This window comes from Canis lupus, chromosome 37 (genome assembly GCF_048164855.1).
Source record: "Canis lupus baileyi chromosome 37, mCanLup2.hap1, whole genome shotgun sequence".
Classification (NCBI taxonomy): domain Eukaryota; kingdom Metazoa; phylum Chordata; class Mammalia; order Carnivora; family Canidae; genus Canis; species Canis lupus.
The window spans coordinates 2,959,103-2,981,660 of NC_132874.1; the positions used below are offsets into that span (position 1 = coordinate 2,959,103).

A 22,558-nucleotide genomic window follows, 5' to 3' on the forward strand; every position below is an offset into this window, starting at 1 on the left:
ATTCACCAATTACTTCCAACTGTGACCAGTCAAAAATTATTTCTTATGCTGATATTGCTCCATTGATTACACATTTTATTTTCAGCTTTCTAATGGGTTACTTACATCCAACAGTTTCTCTTTTGTTTCTGTTTTTTAAATGATAGTTCATTTTAAAAGGGTGTTCTTATTTCTTTACCATACAAATTTGTTTGAATAGATAATACATTGATATGGTTCAAAATTCAAAAAATACAAAGTATATTCAATAAAATCTCCTTCCGACCTCACCAATAGCCACACAGTTTCTTTTCCTGGAGGCAAATGAATTATACATTTCCTTCCAGGAACAAGCTACACATCTTTAAGCAAAAACAAACATACTTATTTTAGAGCTAATTTTAGATGGCTCTATTATTTTTATTTTTAATTATTTTTATTTTTTTTATTTTTATTTTTTTAAATTTTTATTTATTTATGATAGTCACAGAGAGAGAAAGAGAGAGAGGCAGAGACACAGGCAGAGGGAGAAGCAGGCTCCATGCACCGGGATTCGATCCCGGGTCTCCAGGATCGCGCCCTGGGCCAAAGGCAGGCGCCAAACCGCTGCGCCACCCAGGGATCCCTACTCTATTATTTTTATTTTATTTTATATGTCTTAGTCCATTTGGGCTGCTATAACAAGCTCTCACAGGTCTGGAGATTGGAAGTCCAAGATCAGGATTCCAGAATGATTGCATTCTGGTGAAGGCCCTCTTCCAGGCTGCAAACTGCCAGCTTGCTTGCATGGTGGAGCTACAGCAAGAGTGAGGGAGTGAGGGAGGGAGAGAAGGTGAAAGGGAGAGGGAAATAGAAGGAGGGGAAGGAGGAGGAAAGGAAGGAGAGGAAAGGAGGAGGTGGCAAATTCTTTCAAGACTTTTAATAGGGCACTAAACCTATTTTATTCCTAAATACATCATTGGATCCTAATGACTCCCAAAGGTCACGCTTGGGGCAGTAGGTTTTCATATATGAATTTATAGAGTGCACAAACATTCAGTCCATAAGCTTGTAACAGTCCTTTTGGCATTCGTTTTCCTTGTGAATTTTGGAATTAAAGTTTGCAGGCTTATGTGACTAAGACCACCCTCCACTCCACCCCCACCTCTGTCTCTGTTTCAATTTGGACTTCCCCTTCTCCATTGGCTTTGTGTTTGCACCAGATCAACCATAGCTCAGAACTGATCCCTTCCTTACATGGGGTGGGGGGGGGGGGGCTGTGACTCCTTTTCTCTGGAAATATTGGGATTAGAAGCTGTGTGATGGGGAGATGGGTGGGCTGGCATGGGTCCAGGCTATAGAGTTGGGTCTCTTTCTTTCAAGCTCCTTAGACATGACCCACTCCTAAGCTCTGAGCTCCAAAGCACCTTGCAGCCCTTTGGACCTTTTATCATGGGCTGGGAAGTCTATGCCTCACCTCTGGCATGAGCAGTGAGCTGGCCTCCAGCCCCCCAACCCCCTTTTGTGACTGCTCCCCACCCTCTTGCCTCATCCTTGGGAGCCTGGCAATTCCCACAAGGGTTATCTTGTTTGTGAGCATAATTTTTAGAATTCTTTTTTCTCACTTGTTGTGATGCTCCTGTGCACTTGGAGCAGTGGCTGGGGGAGAAATGTGCTCGGAGTCTGAACACACAAAACTGTTTTCATGGGGAGTCAGCATTGTTCAGTTAGCTGGGGAAGTGGATATGTGGAGAGACAGGGTGCTCTTTCCCTAGGGAAAGTTATAGTTGGAACTGAATCCATGTCTACTGACCCCACAGCTGGGGCTCTCTGCTGGAGCACTGAGCTGGCAGGTGTGTGGGGGGTAGGGGCAGGGTAGGGGCTAGCTACAGGACAAAGCTTGTAACAGGGTCTCCTGGTCTTCCAGAAGCTTGCCTCCTGGTTGGAGGTGACAAAACCAGATGTATGAAACAGCTATGGAAGGGTTAGAATCTAATTAGAGTAGTAGTTCCATAATGACAGAGCCTGGGGCAGTGGGAGGAAAGTACATAAGTAGACAGTATTAGGCTTGTTGGAAAGTTGGAGCTTAAGCAGATCCCTGAGGAAACAGAAGATTTTAATCAGGCAGGGGGAAGAAGGATGAGAAGGAGGTAGGAAGAAGAGACTAGGGCCTAGACAGAGGTAAGGAAGGGGGAAATAGGCAGGATGACTGCATAGCGGGGACCCGAAGGTCATGGCAGCAGAGGAGAGCCATCCTCAAGGATCCTCACCCCCAGAAGCACAGGGATGTCCTGGAGCTTCAGAAAGAAGGGAGATTCAGAGAACCAGAGAAGAGGGAAGTTCCACAGCCACGATAATTAGTTCCTCTAACTCTGGAGGGAAGGAAGAGAAAAGATCCATGAGGAACAGAAACAGGTTTTTATCAGCCAGGTGGTGATTGTTTGATAGTAGGAAATTTGTATTGTCCTAAAAGCCTCACAGAAGTATCTGTGTCTTTAAGTACCCTCACCCAAATAAAGCAAACATATGCTGACTATTGCTTTTCAGAAAATTTATACACTTTCAGAACTTATAGACAAATAAGCAGTCAAGAAGCAGAAGTAAAGCCGACAGGTCTGGTTAGGAGGGCCTCAGAAGCCATATTTATGCCAAGCGTTGACTGGGTGTGTTCAAAACATCTGCTACTTGTGTAACTATTTATTCCATTCATATTGCTAGGGTTTACAGAATTTGGGGATGAACTGATTAGATACTGCAATATCAAGAGATAAGTAAGGTGGTTGTACTGAAACTTTACAATAATGAGTGATTGAAGTCTATCACTCAACTATTTAAGTTATATTTCCCAGCAAAATGTGATTACTTTCTTTTCTTTAGAATCATATAGACACAGTAAAAGAAAATATCAAGCACTACCTCACCCCTAACCATGCCTCACCCCAACCATGCCTCTACGAAACTGGGCAGAGGGGTGTGAAAGTCAGATGAAGAAATATGCAGAGGATTCTCAGACCACCACCACCACCATTGTCAACAGTTACAAACATTCTTTTTTTTTTTTTTCTTTTCCTTTTTAAGATTTTTTTTAAATTTTATTTTATTTTATTTATTTTTTTTTATTGGTGTTCAATTTACTAACATACAGAATAACACCCAGTGCCCGTCACCCATTCACTCCCACCCCCCGCCCTCCTCCCCTTCTACCACCCCTAGTTCGTTTCCCAGAGTTAGCAGTCTTTACGTTCTGTCTCCCTTTCTGATATTTCCCACACATTTCTTCTCCCTTCCCTTCTATTCCCTTTCACTATTATTTATATTCCCCAAATGAATGAGAACATATAATGTTTGTCCTTCTCCGACTGACTTACTTCACTCAGCATAATACCCTCCAGTTCCATCCACGTTGAAGCAAATGGTGGGTATTTGTCATTTCTAATAGCTGAGTAATATTCCATTGTATACATAAACCACATCTTCTTTATCCATTCATCTTTCGTTGGACACCGAGGCTCCTTCCACAGTTTGGCTATCGTGGCCATTGCTGCTAGAAACATCGGGGTGCAGGTGTCCCGGCGTTTCATTGCATTTGTATCTTTGGGGTAAATCCCCAACAGTGCAATTGCTGGGTCGTAGGGCAGGTATATTTTTAACTGTTTGAGGAACCTCCACACAGTTTTCCAGAGTGGCTGCACCAGTTCACATTCCCACCAACAGTGTAAGAGGGTTCCCTTTTCTCCGCATCCTCTCCAACATTTGTTGTTTCCTGCCTTGTTAATTTTCCCCATTCTCACTGGTGTGAGGTGGTATCTCATTGTAGTTTTGATTTGTATTTCCCTGATGGCAAGTGATGCAGAGCATTTTCTCATATGCATGTTGGCCATGTCTATGTCTTCCTCTGTGAGATTTCTGTTCATGTCTTTTGCCCATTTCATGATTGGATTGTTTGTTTCTTTGGTGTTGAGTTTAATAAGTTCTTTATAGATCTTGGAAACTAGCCCTTTATCTGATATGTCATTTGCAAATATCTTCTCCCATTCTGTAGGTTGTCTTTGAGTTTTGTTGACTGTATCCTTTGCTGTGCAAAAGCTTCTTATCTTGATGAAGTCCCAATAGTTCATTTTTGCTTTTGTTTCTTTTGCCTTCGTGGATGTATCTTGCAAGAAGTTACTATGGCCGAGTTCAAAAAGGGTGTTGCCTGTGTTCTTCTCTAGGATTTTGATGGAATCTTGTCTCACATTTAGATCTTTCATCCATTTTGAGTTTATCTTTGTGTGTGAAAGAGAGTGGTCTAGTTTCATTCTTCTGCATGTGGATGTCCAATTTTCCCAGCACCATTTATTGAAGAGACTGTCTTTCTTCCAGTGGATAGTCTTTCCTCCTTTATCGAATATTAGTTGCCCATAAAGTTCAGGGTCCACTTCTGGATTCTCTATTCTGTTCCACTGATCTAAGTGTCTGTTTTTGTGCCAGTACCACACTGTCTTGATGACCACAGCTTTGTAGTACAACCTGAAATCTGGCATTGTGATGCCCCCAGATATGGTTTTCTTTTTTAAAATTCCCCTGGTTATTCGGGGTCTTTTCTGATTCCACACAAATCTTAAAATAATTTGTTCTAACTCTCTGAAGAAAGTCCATGGTATTTTGATAGGGATTGCATTAAACGTGTATATTGCCCTGGGTAACATTGACATTTTCACAATATTAATTCTGCCAATCCATGAGCATGGAATATTTTTGCATCTCTTTGTGTCTTCCTCAATTTCTTTCAGAAGTGTTCTATAGTTTTGAGGGTATAGATCCTTTACATCTTTGGTGAGGTTTATTCCTAGGTATCTTATGCTTTTGGGTGCAATTGTAAATGGGATTGACTCCTTAATTTCTCTTTCTTCAGTCTCATTGTTAGTGTATAGAAATGCCACTGACTTCTGGGCATTGATTTTGTATCCTGCCACGCTACCGAATTGCTGTATGAGTTCTAGCAATCTTGGGGTGGAGACTTTTGGGTTTTCTATGTAGAGTATCATGTCATCGGCGAAGAGGGAGAGTTTGACTTCTTCTTTGCCAATTTGAATGCCTTGAATGTCTTTTTGTTGTCTGATTGCTGAGGCTAGGACTTCCAGTACTATGTTGAATAGCAGTGGTGAGAGTGGACATCCCTGTCTTGTTCCTGATCTTAGGGGAAAGGCTCCCAGTGCTTCCCCATTGAGAATGATATTTGCTGTGGGCTTTTCATAGATGGCTTTTAAGATGTCGAGGAATGTTCCCTCTATCCCTACACTCTGAAGAGTTTTGATCAGGAATGGATGCTGTATTTTGTCAAATGCTTTCTCTGCATCCAATGAGAGGATCATATGGTTCTTGGTTTTTCTCTTGCTGATATGATGAATCACATTGATTGTTTTACGGGTGTTGAACCAGCCTTGTGTCCCAGGGATAAATCCTACTTGGTCATGGTGAATAATTTTCTTAATGTACTGTTGGATCCTATTGGCCAGTATCTTGTTGAGAATTTTTGCATCCATGTTCATCAGGGATATTGGTCTGTAATTCTCCTTTTTGGCGGGGTCTTTGTCTGGCTTTGGAATTAAGGTGATGCTGGCTTCATAGAACGAATTTGGAAGTACTCCATCTCTTTCTATCTTTCCAAACAGCTTTAGGAGAATAGGTATGATTTCTTCTTTAAACGTTTGATAAAATTCTCCTGGGAAGCCATCTGGCCCTGGACTCTTGTGTCTTGGGAGGTTTTTGATGACTGCTTCAATTTCCTCCCTGGTTATTGGCCTGTTCAGGTTTTCTATTTCTTCCTGTTCCAGTTTTGGTAGTTTGTGGCTTTCCAGGAATGCATCCATTTCTTCTAGATTGCCTAATTTATTGGCGTATAGCTGTTCATAATATGTTTTTAAAATCGTTTGTATTTCCTTGGTGTTGGTAGTGATCTCTCCTTTCTCATTCATGATTTTATTAATTTGAGTCTTCTCTCTCTTCTTTTTAATAAGGCTGGCTAATGGTTTATCTATCTTATTAATTCTTTCAAAGAACCAACTCCTGGTTCTGTTGATCTGTTCCACAGTTCTTCTGGTCTCGATTTCGTTGAGTTCTGCTCGAATCTTTATTAACTCCCTTCTTCTCTTGGGTGTAGGATCTATTTGCTGTTTTTTCTCTAGCTCCTTTATGTGTAAGGTTAGCTTTTGTATTTGAGTTCTTTCCAGTTTTTGAATGGATGCTTGTATTGCGATGTATTTCCCCCTTAGGACTGCTTTTGCTGCATCCCAAAGATTTTGAACGGTTGTATCTTCATTCTCATTAGTTTCCATGAATCTTTTTAATTCTTCCTTAATTTCCTGGTTGACCCTTTTATCTTTTAGCAGGATGGTCCTTAACCTCCATGTGTTTGAGGTCCTTCCAAACTTCTTGTTGTGATTTAGTTCTAATTTCAAGGCATTATGGTCCGAGAATATGCAGGGGACAATCCCAATCTTTTGGTATCGGTTCAGACCCGATTTGTGACCCAATATGTGGTCTATTCTGGAGAAAGTTCCATGTGCGCTTGAGAAGAATGTGTATTCAGTTGAGTTTGGATGTAAAGTTCTGTAGATATCTGTGAAATCCATCTGGTCCAGTGTATCATTTAAAGCTCTCGTTTCTTTGGAGATGTTTTGCTTAGAAGACCTATCGAGTATAGAAAGAGCTAGATTGAAGTCACCAAGTATAAGTGTATTATTATCTAAGTATTTCTTCACTTTGGTTAATAATTGATTTATATATTTGGCAGCTCCCACATTCGGAGCATATATATTGAGGATTGTTAAGTCCTCTTGTTGAATAGATCCTTTAAGTATGATATAGTGTCCCTCTTCATCTCTCACTACAGTCTTTGGGGTAAATTTTAGTTTATCTGATATAAGGATGGCTACCCCTGCTTTCTTTTGAGGACCATTCGAATGGTAAATGGTTCTCCAACCTTTTATTTTCAGGCTGTAGGTGTCCTTCTGTCTAAAATGAGTCTCTTGTAGACAGCAAATAGATGGGTCCTGCTTTTTTATCCAGTCTGAAACCCTGCGCCTTTTGATGGGGTCATTAAGCCCGTTCACGTTCAGAGTTACTATTGAGAGATATGAGATTAGTGTCATCATGATATCTATTCAGTCTTTGTTTTTGTGGACTGTTCCACTGAACTTCTTCTTAAAGGGGAATTTTAAGAGGCCCCCTTAAAATTTCTTGCAGAGCTGGTTTGGAGGTCACATATTCTTTTAGTTGCTGCCTGTCTTGGAAGCTCTTTATCTCTCCTTCCATTTTGAATGAGAGCCTTGCTGGATAAAGTATTCTTGGTTGCATGTTCTTCTCATTTAGGACCCTGAATATATCCTGCCAGCCCTTTCTGGCCTGCCAGGTCTCTGTGGAGAGGTCTACTGTTACCCTAATACTCCTCCCCATAAAAGTCAGGGCTTTCTTGTCTCTTGCTGCTTTAAGGATCTCCTCTTTATCTTTGGAATTTGCAAGCTTCACAATTAAATGTCGAGGTGTTGAACGGTTTTTATTGATTTTAGGGTGGGATCTCTCTATTTCCTGGATCTGAATGCCTGTTTCCCTTCCCAGATTAGGAAAGTTTTCAGCTATGATTTGTTCAAATACATATTCTGGCCCTCTGTCCCTTTCGGCGCCCTCGGGAACCCCAATTAAACGTAGGTTTTTCTTCCTCAGGCTGTCGTTTATTTCCCTTAATCTATCTTCATGGTCTTTTAATTGTTTGTCTCTTTTTTCCTCAGTTTCCCTCTTTGCTATCAACTTGTCTTCTAGGTCACTCACTCGTTCTTCCACCTCGTTAACCCTCGTCGTTAGGACTTCTAGTTTGGATTGCATCTCATTCAATTGATTTTTAATTTCTGCCTGATTAGCTCTAAATTCTGCAGTCATGAAGTCTCTTGAGTCCTTTATACTTTTTTCTAGAGCCACCAGTAGTTGTATAATAGTGCTTCTGAATTGGCTTTCTGACATTGAATTGTAATCCAGATTTTGTAACTCTGTGGGAGAGAGGACTGTTTCTGATTCTTTCTTTTGAGGTGAGGTTTTCCTTCTAGTCATTTTGCTCAGTGCAGAGTGGCCAAAAGCAAGTTGTATTGGGAAAAAGAGAAAAAGAGAGGAGAGAAAGAAGGAAAGAAAAGAGAAAGAGAAAAAAAAGGGAAGAAAAAGAAAAAAAAACGAAAAAAAAAAAAGAAGTAAAAGAGAAAGAAAAAGAAAGGAGAAAAAAAGGGGGTGGGGGAAGGAAACAAATCAAAAAGCAAAACAAAACAAAAACAAAAACAAAAACAAAAACAAACAAACAAAAAAAGAACCACCGGGGAGTATCTTCTGATTCTGTGTACTTTAAGTCCCTTGGCTTCTCCTGGAGGTTGTCAGTCTAGCTGATCTTCTGGGGGAGGGGCCTGTTGTGCTGATTTTCAGGTGTGAGCTCTTGGGGGAGCTGCTGTGCCCCTGCCTGGTGCAGGGCTCAGTGGGGCTTGTTTACCCCGTGAGGCCGCAGGAGGAACAGCCCCAGTGGCGGGGCAGCTCTGGAAACCTGGATTCAGCTCCGGCAGGAACTCCGTCTGCAGGGCCTGGAGGCTCCGGGGCGGGGCCGCTGATGTGCTCAGCTGGGGCAGGAGCGTCCTCGCTGTCCTGGGCCCTCCCGGCCTCTGCCTGTCCCGGGGGAGGCGGGATCCTGGGCTGTGTCCCGGCGCCCTGTGCTCCGGAGCCTGCGCTGGTGGATTCGCGCTCCTGGGCCGCGCAGCCCCCTCCGCGGAGCCGCCGCCCGAGCCCCTCCGAGCTGCTCCTGGAACCGCGCAGCCCCCTCCGCACGGAGCCTCTTCCTCTGCCCGAGCCCCTCCGAGCTGCTCCCGGGGCCGCGCAGCCCCCTCCGCGGAGCCGCCGCCCGAGCCCCTCCGTGCTGCTCCGGGTCCCGCCGGGTCCCGCCGTGCGCGCTGCAGCCCTTAGGGAGCTCGGCGCACTCTCCCGGGGCGCAGGTGTCTGTTAGTGTCCCCGGGAACCCGAGGGCATCCTCGCCCTCCCGGGTCCTGCTCCACCTCCCCACGAGCCCCTTTCCCCCGGGAAGGTCGGTGCAGCTCCTGCTCCTCCGGGCCGGGGCTCTCCTATCCTGGGGACACTCGCCCCGGCCTCAGCCCGGCTCCTCGCGGGCCCTTCCCCCTTGGAGGCCTTTTGTTTCTTTATTTCTTTTTCCCCGTCTTCCTACCTTGATAGAAGCGCGAACTCTTCTCACTGTAGCATTCCAGCTGGTCTCTCTTTAAATCTCAGGCCGAATTCATAGATTTTCAGGATAATTTGAAGGTTTTCTAGGTAGTTTGGTGGGGACAGGTGATTTGGGGACCCTACTCTTCCGCCATCTTGCTCCTCCCCCAGTTACAAACATTCTTGACCACCACCTAGATACTAGACATACAGAGGACTGTAGGACAAGCCCTTGTTGATATCATTTTACAATCCACTTACAATCAATTTGAAAAAAAAGTAGCCATAAATAAAACTCTGCAGGAAGGCATAGGTACAAAATGAGGAGCATAATTCAGGGATGAGAGTGGGATCTGAGGGCCTAAACAATTGAATTGAATAAATATTTTATTCATTCTTCACAGTATTTTTTCCCTAGTTTTATTAGGATCTAATTGGCCTATAACATCCTGTAAGTTTAAGGCATATAACCTGTTGATTTGCTATACTTACATATTGCAAAATGATTACACCATAGTGTCAGCTAACACCTCCATAACAAGACATAATTATCATTACATTCTTGTGGTGAGAACATTTAGGATATGTTCTCAGCAACTTTCAAGTATATACATATATAAAATACAATACAGTTAACCATCTGTCATCATGCTGTACAGTAGATTCCCAGAACTTATTCATCTTATAGCTGGAAGTTTGTACTCTTCAACTGACATCTTCCCCATTTCCCTCCCTCCAGCCCTGTCAACCACCATCCTGCTCTCTGGTTCTATGAGTTCAGCTTTTTTAGATTCTGTGTATGAGTGATTCCATACAATATTTGTCTTTCTGACTTACTTCACTTAGCATAATGTACTCAAGATCCATCCATGTTGTCCCAAATGGCAAGATTTCCTTCTTTCTCATGGCTGAATAACTTTCCATCTTATGTCTGTATATATATATATGTGCGTTTGTGTGTGTATGTATGTCTGTATATAGACATACATACATACATACGTGTGTGTGTGTGTGTGTGTGTGTGTGTGTGTGTGTATCTTCTTCAGCCATTCATCCACTGATAGGTACTCAGGTTGTTTCTGTATCATGGCTAATGTAAATAATGCTGTAGTGAACATAGAAGTATATATATCTCTTTGATACCCTGATTTCATTTCCTTTGGATATATACTTAGAAGTGGAATTGCTGGATCAGATGGTAGTTCTATTTTTACTTCCTTGAAGAATCTCCATACTGTTTTCCATAGTAGCTGTACCTACTTACATTCCCAATAGTGCACAAGGGTTCCCTTTCTTCCATATCCCGACCAACACTTATTACTTCTTGACTTTTTGGTAATGACCAGCCTAACAGGTGTGAAGTGATACTTGATTGTAGTTTTGATTTGCAGTTCCCTGATGGTTAGTGATGTTAAGCATCTTTTCATATACCTGTTGGCCATTTGTATGTCTTTTTTAGGAAAATATCTATTCAGGTCCTCTGCCTATTGTTAAAGCAGACTGTATTTTGCCATTGAGTTAATTGCATGAGTTCCTTATATATTTGGATATTCACCTATTATCAGACAGATGGTCTGCAAATATTTTCTCTCATTCCATATGTTGCTGTTCCTTTTGCTAATTGTTTCCTCTACTATGCAGAAGCTTTTGGTTTAATGTAGTCCCACTTACGGATTTTTGCTTTTATTGCTTGGCTTTTGATGTCATATCCAAAAAAAAAAAAAAAGTTGCCAAGAGCAATGGCAAGGAGCTTTTTCAATTTTTTCCCCTAGTTTTATGGCTTTAGGTCTTACATTTAAGTCTATAATACATTTCAAATTAATTTCTGTGAGTGTTATAAGGATTCAATTTTGTTCTAGTGCATGTCACTATCCAGTTTCCTCAACACCATGATTGAAGAGACTATCTCATCTTCATTGAGTATTTTTGGTTCCCTTGTTGATTTCTGTCAACAATACTGGCTTTTTGTTTAAATCTCCCAACCTACGGTATCTTTCTATAGTAGCCTGAACAGATTAAGACAGCCTTCCATCAATGAACCCACCAGTACCCACATTATGGCATACGAAGCTCTGACTTATTAAGAAGATTTTTTGAATGAACTCACTCCTTGAGTGGAACACCTTCTTCCCATTCAAAGGTCTCCACCAGCCTTTTCTTTGGGTGCTTTTAAAGTTCTTTACCAACATCAAGTTATGATTGGATAGGAAGCCCAGGATATATATATATATATATATATATATATATATATATGATTTATTTATTTATTTAAGAGAGAAAGCAGAGAGAGGGGCAGTGGGAGAGCGAGAGCAAGAGAGAATCTCAAGCAGAACCTTGGCTGAGCCTCATGCATGGTTAGATCTCACAACTCTTGAGGTCATGATCTGAGCAGAAACCAAGGGTTGGACACTTAACCAACTGAGCTACCCAGGCATCCTGATTCAGGAGATTCTGATAGACTCTAAGCCATATGCTTTTTTTTTTTTTTTTAAGATTTTATTTATTTATTCATGAGAGACACACACACAGAGAGAGAGAGAGAGAGAGAGGCAGAGACACAGGAAGAGGGAGAAGCAGGCTCCATGCAGGGAGCCCAATGTGGAACTCCATCCTGGGACTCCAGGATCATGCCCTGAGCTGAAGGCAGGTGCTAAACCGCTGAGCCACCCAGGGATCCCCTAAGCCATATGCTTTAACTAAAAGTTTGCTAGTGTTCAAGGCAAGTAGATGCCCTCAGTGGATCTGAAATAAATTACCCTTAAGAGAATAAAACTTCTCTTCCTCACCCATCTCCACCTCAGTCATCTTCAGATAGCCACCAAGGAAGATGAGGACCCTTGGAAAAGAATTTATATGGCTATTACTAGAGCAGTAAGTCAAACTTTCTCTTCATATAGCTAAAGGAAGAGTCATGCATTAAGTGGATATAGGACAACTTTGGATCCAATCTCTACTTTGATCAGTTCCAGAAAGGGCTCTATTTAGAAACAGAAGATTAAAACTGGAACCTTTATGCATTGCTTGTGGGAATGTAAAATGGCACTGCCATGTGGAAACCAGTTTGGCAGTTCTTCAAACAGATAGACTTACCATGTGACCCAGCAGTTCCAATCCTGGGTATACCCACAAAAGAATTGAAAACAGGGACTGAGATACTTGTATGGCAGTATTTACTGCACTATTATTCACAGTAAGCAAAAGGTGGAAACAAAGCAAGTATACATCAGATGAACAGATAAGCTATATGTGGAATATCCATAGGGAGGAATATTATTCATCCATAAGGAGAGATGTAGTCCTGATACATGCTATGACACAGATGAATCTTGAAAACATGTTAAGTGAAATTAATCCAGATACAAAAGGACAAACATATAATTCAATTCTGTGAAATATCTAGAAGTAAATTCGTAGACACAGAAGGTAGATGAGAGGTTACTGGAGGCTAGGGGGAGAGGGGTTGGAGAGTCATGTTTTTAATGGGTTCAGAGGTTTTGTTTGAAGTAATAAGTAGGGTTTGTACATAGATAGTGTTGATGGTTGCATAAGTTTGTGCATGTAATTAATATGGTGGGATGATACATTTAAAATGGCAAATTTTATGTCATATACATATATAACCAAAATGTATATTTTATATCTATACATAACCAAAAAATGGTAGCAGGAGAGAACTCATTTGTGATCAAAAATATTGGATTTTTCAAACCAAACATAAAATGCATTGCAATAGGTAAATGTAAAATACGTCCAGCTACATTAAAAATAAAGGACTTATTGTTAAAATGCAAAAACTGGGACACCTGGGTGGCTCATCAGTTTAGCGCCTGCCTTTGGCCCAGGGCGTGATCCCCTAGTGCCAGGAACAAGTCCCACATCGGGCTCCCTGCATGGAGCCTCCTTCTCCCTCTGCCTGTGTCTCTGCCTCTCTCTCTCTCTCTGTCTCTCATGAATACATAAATAAAATCTTTAAAAATAATAATAAATAAAATTTTAAAACTTAGGAGATTTAGAAGAGGACCTGATATTCTGCAGAAGAATGTGAAATCTTGGAGATAAACATTCTTCCCCCCTTCTTGTGGGTTTAGACTGTCTCAACTCTGAAAACGAAGTTTGTTTTTTGAAGAGTGTGGGTGTACATCGTTACTCAACATCTGGACAATGATAATGGGGCTGCATGTGTATCTTTCCCTGTGCTGCTGACTGGACTCTCTTTAGGTTCCTGTCAAACATTGCCCCAGACTGAATAACCCAGACTTGCAGAAATGTCCGGCTGGGAACTACGGTGGGGAAGGGTCTATGGGGAGGGGCCTAGTTTTTCTGAAAGGTGCTTAAAATTGTCCATAATTAAGTCCATGATTCCCTACTTCCAAGATGTCCAAGCACAGACAAGTTGCTATCAGCTTCAATGTCTTCATCTCTAAAATTGGTGTCATAAGAGTACCTAACTCATGAGGTTTCAGTGAGGATTACATTGCTTAAAGTATGGAAAGCACTTAGAAGTACTTGGCACATAGAAAGTACTCCATGGGGGACACCTGGGTGGCTCAGGTATGTAAAGTATACATATAAACATCTGCCTTTGATCCCAGGGTCCTGGGGTCGAGTCCCACATAGGGCTCCTTGCAAGGAGCCTGCTTCTCCCTCTGCCTGTGTCTCTGCCTCTCTCTGTGTGTCTCTCATGAATCAATCAAGCAAGCAAGCAATCAGTAGAAAAAAAAAAAAAAGAATAAAGCAAGAAAGCAAGCACTTCATAGTAGTTATTGATATTAATTATCTGTGTATTTGAGGTAAGGGACATCTGATGGAGGGGTGGGGGATGGGAACCAGTTCTGGCCAGGATCTGCCATTGAGGGGAACTCTGTGAATGATGGACTTCCTTGGGTTATGAATGGCTCTGAATATACCGTTCTACACTGTAATTTTTCTGAATTACCCACAGTACAGCATTAAACCTGAAATTCCTGCAGAGTCTGGTGGAAAGTAGGGATGTTTTAGGGAACAAAGTGTCAGGACAGTAGGGAAATGAGGCCTGCCCCCCATCAATCTCTGCACATCTGGCCCAGGAGAAGCAGCCCCCTCTTGTGGGGACTGTGTCAGAGCCCCAGAGGGAAGGAAGCAGGGGTCCCTGGTGGAACCTGCAACCAGCAGAGGAACCCAGGCACCCAGGGGCATCAAATGAGACTTGGAAGTCAAAGATTCACTAGAGGACACTGTTGGAAGGAGAAGGAACAGAGTGGGGAATAGACCGGTGGGTAATGAATTTTCTCCTGTTCCTACTTCTGGCCATGTGAGATTACAAAGCACTTGAGAGCCAAACCCAGCCCAGGTCAAATGTTCTGGTCTTCTCTGTGAAGTGAATAAAAAGTGATTATTGGCAACTCCTACTTTTACACAAAGTCACCAACCAGGGCATCTGTGAATTATGGGAGGAAGCCCCCCCACCCCACCCCACCCCACCCCTGTGGATTCCATTAGGATCTTGCCCTTCTCTGCCTTCCTCACCACACCTACCCTAAGTTAAAGAAGTGGTTGGCCTGTCAAACCATCATGTAGAACATTTCAAAGATTACAACACAAAAACAAGGACCAGTGTGTCTGTTTCCAGCTACAGGTTTATTTCCATGACAAAATCAATTTGTAGAAGTCACAGGTCTGCCACAGATGCCAGTCACCACTCAGAGTCAACGAAAGCCCACAGGAAAGCGCAAACAGATGGACTCAGCTACGCCTGCCTCCCTGGGGGCTGAGGGAGGACAGCAGAGCAGATCCAGCAGGTGAGCTGACTCTCTGGGGGGGACAGGAAAGCCCAGGGTGGGGTGGGGGGACTGACACAGGCACTACATGGGAGGCTTTCAGTGTGGTAGGGAAATACCTTGCCCTTAGAGAGAAGGCCCTTGGACCTCTCCCCTTGCCCAAGAATACCACACCATTTGTTAGAAAGTTTGCTGTGTGTCCCCAACAGCAAAGCACAGATACAGTTTTACCAGCAGGAGCACAGAAACATCCTAAGAGCAAAAGGCAAAGCATTCTGGGGGCTAGGGGTTGATTTTCAGCCCGAGACACAAAGCCAGCTCAGACTTCTGAATTTTTCCATCCTTGTTCACATCGCAGTGATGCAAAAGAATCTCCCGGAACTTATCAAGATCCGCTCCACTGATGCTGGGCTGAGGACAGCAAAGATACCACGTCAGCAGGCCAGCCAGTGGTGGCCCAGCCTTTCATGCCGCCCCCGTCCCCTCCACGCCCACTACACTTAGGGGACACCCTCCCTGCCTTCTGAGAGGGGCTCCAAGGAGACAGGCACTGTGGGGTGATCCCATCTCCTCATCCCACCAGATATTGCCAAGTTTCCTTCTCAACCTTGCCATTTGGGCAAGAGACCCTCAAGCCCCACATCCTTTCTCTGCAGCTCTTATGGAAAGCCTACCTTTTTAGCAGCTGTGATAAACATATTTGGTCTTGGAGCAGGGGATTGTCACCCCAGATTCTGCCTTGAGACATGGATAAGGGAAGACCCATTTTACTCTCTCCCCAGGGGAAGTTTGCCTGCTTCTAATTTTTAAAACGTTTATAATGAATGAAAATCTAAAGCATTATGTGGCTGAGCTGTGGACGTCAGATTTATTCCAAGGGATATTTATGGGCCAGGAAGGAACCGTGATACACATCTGATGGGAAATTAATTTCCAGCTCAAAATGCCTGCAAAAGTGAGTATGGGTGAACTAAGTGATTCTCCCCAGGCTACTTTATTTAATGCTCATGATAACCTTGGAGTAACCCTGGCATATAAATTAGGACACGGATGCTCAGACTGCACTGACCTGCCAAGCTAGGAAATTGCAACAGCATTTCTGATCCTGAATCTTCTGCCTCCAATTAAATGCTCAAACCCCCAGTTGACACTGTTCTACTGGAGAGGTGGTGGCCAGACCTGCTATATGAAGGCTCTGGGTCTGGATGTAAAGCCCAGGTCCATGGAGAGAGGAAACCCAGCTCATTGGATTCCAAATCCCTTGATTACTGGGTTGGTCTCACCAAGGAGCACAGGGGGCTGCTGTGTGAAGGATTTGGTTTCAGAAGCCCTGGGAAGCTGTCCCCATCACTCAGCCCACCCCCAGGTTGCTTTGCTGCCAAAGAAATCTCCAAAGACCTCTGGTGGGAAACGAAACTGTTCATCCTTCAGCTAGACAAGCTAATTTGCCATATTAAGACAAGCTAATTTGCAGTGTCCCAGCAGGGTAAGTGAGTGACATCAAGTCTATCCCTGATACCAGGTTTTAACTGAGGGAAGGAAGGAGGACGGAGAACAGCAGAACAGTAACCTCCAAAGTGGGCAATTTCCAGGGAACATCAGGCCAGGAATCTGGGGCCAACGTCACTGCCCGTGGAGGGTCCATCAGTGATTGGACTAAGAGGCTGAGATGTCATACAACGTCAATACGTACACTTTGTTGGGGCTCACCAAGATACTCTAGGTGTCAATGACAGGCAGGTATGGGTGTGGTCCAGGAAGTGGTTTAGAAGTCCTGAAAACAACAAGCTGCGCTCCATGACTCCACAATGGGAGTCTTTTCCTTGTACAGTGGCAAAGTGGGGACCATCCTCAACCACTCCTGCCACATCCTTTCTCCAGTTAGCAGCACTCTGCCCCAGGATCCTCCTAGCAAATTCTCATGTTTAGAAAAGACTTGGGTAGTAGTCATTTACACATTAGCATGAATTAATTTGCCAATGTATTTATTTTCTTCAAGCTATTTTAGCTTTTTTTTTCTGATTTGTTTTCTGCAAAAATAATTATTTCCTTAATGTGAGTAGAAACATTTTGTGCATATGTGTTGGGGGGAGGGTATGAATGTAGGTGTATATAAGGGAAGTTTCCTTAGACCTTTTGAGTTATGCTTTTAATGTTTGACAACTCACTAGGAGTCAGGACATGTAAACACCACCGTTCAATGATGTTTGGACCATCTAAGATCACTGGGGGCCTAATTTTTAATAGCAAGTCACCAGTATAAGTACATACAGGTTCCAAATCTAAGGGTTCTACACAAATTAATTCTAATCTTCAGAACAACTCAATGAGGTTGTATCTACTATCAACTTTTAATTTATGGATAAGAAAACTAAAACACAGAGAAGTTAATTAGCCTTCCCACTATCACACAGCTGGTACATTTCAGAACCAGATACAAACTTGGGCAAGCAGGCCCCAGAGCACATCTCTTTAACAGTACACTACATCATAGCCATTCATTTAAAAATGCATTTTTTATTTCTTATCCATCTCATGGGAAGTGGTGAAAGTGGATCTGGGGTAGTTGACTAAAAAGTGCTTATCTACCCATCCTTGAATCCTGGGACTAGGGGAACCTTTGGGTCTGGATCTGGATCTGTCTCCTTGTGCTTGCCTGTGATAAGTGCTCAATTACATCCATGGAATTAATGAGTGTCTCCAAAAGTGGTCTTCATGTTTTCATCATGCACCCTCCCTTTCCTGTACATTCTATCTCTCCTTAAACAGCAAAAGTGAATATCCAAACCTTCTCCCCAGATAAATCATTACCAGCATTCCCCAAATCTCCATGCTAGAGTCTGCATCAAGACCTCAAGGCCCTGCCTACTCCCCATTCTGACCCCTAGAGGAACTGTTATAGCTTTGATGGTGGCAAGTGGTCTTTACAATAAACCTCTTAACGATAACTCTTTCTATCAGAATATTTAATTAGCCAAAGCTTCAGTCTCTAGCCATGCAAAATCATAATGTGTTCTCTCTGTCTCCATTTTGCTATTTATTGGCCATACTGGTGTTCAAAACACCAAGTTGACATATAGAGGCCAAAGTTATTGCCTTAGATTTCAGCCAGGTCCTCGCCAGCAAGCCTGGAACATTTATTCTAATTATCATCTGTCATTGCATGTTTTACAATGAAAAGGAGGGAGTATGTTGGTGGTCTTTTAGGATCATCCCCTCTTGCTAATCCTCTCCTTGCCTATAAGAAAGAAAAGTAGAAGGGGTGTCTACCAGGAACAAGAATGAACATTGGGGACCCTGGAGGCAGGAACTTTCATCCTCCCCAAGCAGACAATCTGGTCATCTCTGGCATCCCATTTATTTGGTTTCCAACATTACCATTCACATGTCTACTCCTTGGTGTGATGGAGCTGGGCATCTTAAATGTCTTGTGCCTTAAGCTGTAGATTCTCATGCTGATTTTTTGTGCTGTGCCAAAGGACTTACAGGCTTTTTATAAATATTGTGCAGAAATTATTTTGACTGATCTCATCATCCTGACAGAGGCAACCTTGGGCACCATTTCTCAAAGATCAGGGAAAGGGGTGTTCTGGTCACCAGATAATCTTGTTAATACAGATTCAACATATGTATCATACATAGTTGTACAAGAACGAAAGACTATAAAATAAGTTTAATTTGAAGGTCATTATTTCAAACATCAGGGATCCTGACCAGATACTACACTTAAAACTGAGCCAGCCCCCTGCTGACTTCATGGCATGCTCTGGTAATTGCTTTTAAAACATATTCCAGGGATCCCTGGGTGGCACAGCGGTTTAGCGCCTGCCTTTGGCCCAGGGCGCCATCCTGGAGACCCGGGATCGAATCCCACGTCAGGCTCCCGGTGCATGGGGCCTGCTTCTCCCTCTGCCTATGTCTCTGCTCCTCCCTCTCTCTCTTTCTCTCTCTCTCTCTCTGTGACTATCATAAATAAATAAAAATTTAAAAAAAAAACATATTCCAGATATTGGTTTGTGTACTTGTCCCATGGTCCTTTCTAATAAAATGAAAATTAAACAGTCACAGGTGGTGACTCTAGTTTATGAACTGAGATATGTCAGATTTACTCAAAGATTTTTCCTTGACAACATCCTTCAAATGAAGTTTTTTAAGCAACCTCCAAGACTGGGAAAGATCCAATATAGGTTTGCACCTCAAGGATCTGGCTTCACAGGAGAACATTAATAATTAACTACTTTTAAATGCTTTTTATCTCAACAAATCAGCCCTGACCAACTGCTTTTGTACTACTGACCATGGTCTCACTCAGTCCTTGGAATCTGGCTCTCTTAAATCGGCTGGTACTTAAACTGAGAGGTACATTTTTGTGGCGCCAAAAGACCCACCAAGCTAGAGGGCCAAGGACTAGAGTGATGGGGATCCTCTGGTTTCCCATGGAGGTGATACAAAACTATCAAAGAATGAGGTAAACACATGTTCTTGAATGGCCTAGTATTTTTCCCTTCTCTTTAATTTTCTCCAGGAGAATGTCTTCTTTACTCTGTTGCTGGTTTAGGTTTTCCTTCCATATCACCCAGTAACTTTTGGAAGCCACTGCCAAACTCGGTGACAACCAAGAGATATGCAACCCCCTGGGCTGTGCACTTAGGCCATCAGTGGCCCAAGTTCCACTGCGCAGAGGAGGCTGCAATGCTCTGAGAAGCAGGCCACCCCCCCCACTCCCATGCATTCTGTCAAAGGCAAATTAAAACTGCAGTTTAGGAAAGCCTACTGCCTCACGACTTTAATGACCCGAGGATAATTGCTCAGTTTCTATTACAGAAATCATTCTGGCATTAAATAAGTAGTAAGTACAGTGGGACTTTCCTTTTGCAAACAATGCAAAAGGCACAACCACACCCATCCCCATCAGTTCTGTCTGTGCAGATACCTGTGGAGTCTCCAACAGGAACAGCTCATGAAGGCAAAAAAGGTAGAGGCAGGGGACCAGTTGGGATGGGAATAATAAAAGTTAGGAGGCAAAGAAGACACCAATGTCATCCTGAGTGGAAGTCAGAAAAAAATCTCGTCCAAGCCCGCTCAATCACAGAATGTAGACTTCCTGGAGATGTATGCAAAAACTGGTAAATTGAGGGGAAATGCTCTGCCACAAAACTCCATAGTTTGGTTGTTGTTGTGAGAGAGAGAGAGAGAGAGAGAGAGAGACCAGGGAGTGGGGAGAAGGGGCAGAGGGAGAGGGAGAGAGAGAATCCCAAGCAGGCTCCATGCTCAGTGCAGAGTCCAACATGGGGCTTGATGTCATGACCCTGAGATCACTACCTGAGCTGAAATCAGGAGTTGGACACTTAACCAACTGAGCTACCCAGGCGCCACCAAAAATCCATAGTTTTTGTTTGTTTTAAAGCTTTTTATTTATTTATTCATGAGAGACACACAGAGACAGAGATAGAGACAGAGAAAGAGGCAGAGACCAGGCAGAGGGAGAAGTAGGCTCCATGCAGGGAGCCTGACATGGGACTCGATCCCAGGTCTCCAGGATCATGCCCTGGGCTAAAAGCAGCACTAAACCACTGAGCCACCAGGGCTGCCCCAAAACTCCATAGTTTTAATGAGGTTTTCAAACAGGTCTGGGATTCCAAAGCCAGTTAACAATTGCTTCTCTATTTTGTTGCCATCTGGGCCAATCAGGACAGAATCATTTTGTCCTGTACTGTAAAAATCTCAAAAAATCTCTAAGGATGTGAATGTACTAAATTTGGTGGCTATGCAGTCCCAAAGAAAAGGAACAGTTGCAAAGTAGCTGCTTAACTAGATCAGTCAGCCAGTTAATACAGTTCACCAGGATTCAAGGAGATTGCTTGCTTTAAACAGTCTACTCTGGGGTCCCTGTGTGTCTCAGCAGTTGAGCATCTGCCTTTGGCTCAGGTCATGATCCCGGGGTCCTGGGATTAAGACTTGCATCAGGCTCCCCACAGGGAGCCTGCTTCTCCCTCTGCCTGTGTCTCTGCCTCTGTGTGTCTCTTATGAATAAATAAATAAATAAATAAATAAATAAATAAATAAATAAATAAATAATAAAATCTTTAAAAAAATAAAGTCTATACCACCTAAAACAGCTTTATGATCTAGATTATAATCTAAATCCTATCGCTTCAAATCACAACAATGTGTTGATAATTAGCCAAAATTTTAGGCTAGAAATTAAAGTAGCTCCTTAGGGGCTGCGGGGTGGGTATGTGTGGAAAAATCCCAATACAGGAATGATTTCATGAAATTAAATTAAAAGTCTTAGGTATTCTAATAACCAAGTCCAGGGGAAAAGCCCTTTCTGTAATCAAAAAATAAAGCAGAACTGCGTACAGCTGCACTGTGCTCCTATGGTGAAAGAGATGGTTTTTATATAATGGAAACAAGAAGCTTCTACGGAGGCTTCACTTAACTGAAACTACAAATGATACAAAGAGAGAAAGGGAGACCTGTCAGGTCTCACAGAAGCTCAAAGGTTGTTAAATCGACTATGTCCCCAGATTTTGTCTCTAGCATTAATTTTCAGCATTTACTGATTCTCAGAAATAAACAGTGGAATCAATCATGATGGCAACCCCAACCCAAGATGAGAGGAATCTCAACAGCCTTGGGAAATCACCTGCACAAGCTCCATCATGTCTTTGACAAACCCATCCACTTCTGGGCCTTCCAGAGCTCCAGTTTTACTCTGCAAGATAAAAGTCAGAAAGCTGAAGAATAAAGTAAGCAAATTGTCCAAATCAGTATCCTTTTGTGGTTGCAAACAGGTTCAGAAATGGCACATTCCAGTTAGGTTTCCTGTGCAGGATGTGAATGTATCACAGAAATTAAAATAATTAATTGTAAATAACAACCCCCATGTAAAGAAAGGGGAAGCAGTAGTTTTGAATTCTGTGGCTCTTGCAAGGAGTATTAATGATACATACCGAATTCATTTGTTTCCCTAATATCAGGCTTCAGTTCAGACAAGCGTTACTTGCACATCATATCAGTCCTTTGAAGGATAGGCTGATATTTCTTTTATTTCACTTTATGATTTAGCAAGGACTTGGTGATTATTAAAATACACATTTTAAAGTGAGAATGCCTAGATTGAATGAGTATTTTAGAATTACTGTTGGGCTGTACATAAAACCCTTATTTTTTTCTATTCATTTTATAAGAACGTCTATAAATTGCAATGTATATTAAAATATTTCAGTTTCTTCTCTAAAGTACCAGTTATAACAACTCATCCATCCATCTTTCCTAGTTTTCTTCACCCTGAACCTTTAACATATCACTTTTAACAAATCTATTCCCTTAGTGTATTTACCAAACACCAATATAGCACTCACTCCCTGCCAGGCACCCTTCTAAGAGCTTTACAAATATGAAATCACTGAATTCTTGCACCAATCTCATGGGATAGGTATTGTTAGTGTTATCCTCATCATCCTAACTTTACAAATAAGGGAAATGAGGTACAGGGAGGCTAAGGAAGCTGCCCAAGGTCACATGATCACATCCAGGCGATCAGTCCCAGAGGCTGTACACTTAAATACTTTGCCACCCTGCCTCTTCCAGGTAATGCTTCTTTCTACTCAGAT

The 22,558-nt window shown here is 42.6% G+C and overlaps 1 protein-coding gene across 2 annotated transcripts in view; it reads right to left on the reverse strand.

Annotated features, from left to right (window-relative positions):
* Positions 1 to 14,780: 14,780 nt before the first annotated feature.
* Positions 14,781 to 22,558, reverse strand: part of SCGN (secretagogin, EF-hand calcium binding protein) — a 36,114-nt gene continuing 28,336 nt past the window's right edge. For both annotated transcript variants that reach the window (XM_072813700.1, XM_072813699.1), the window contains exons 10-11: positions 21,589 to 21,657; positions 14,781 to 15,350 (exon numbers count right to left, since the gene is read on the reverse strand). In XM_072813700.1, coding sequence (XP_072669801.1) covers positions 15,222 to 15,350; positions 21,589 to 21,657 — 198 coding nt within the window. In that variant the 3' untranslated portion in view covers positions 14,781 to 15,221. The remainder of the gene's footprint in view (positions 15,351 to 21,588; positions 21,658 to 22,558) is intronic.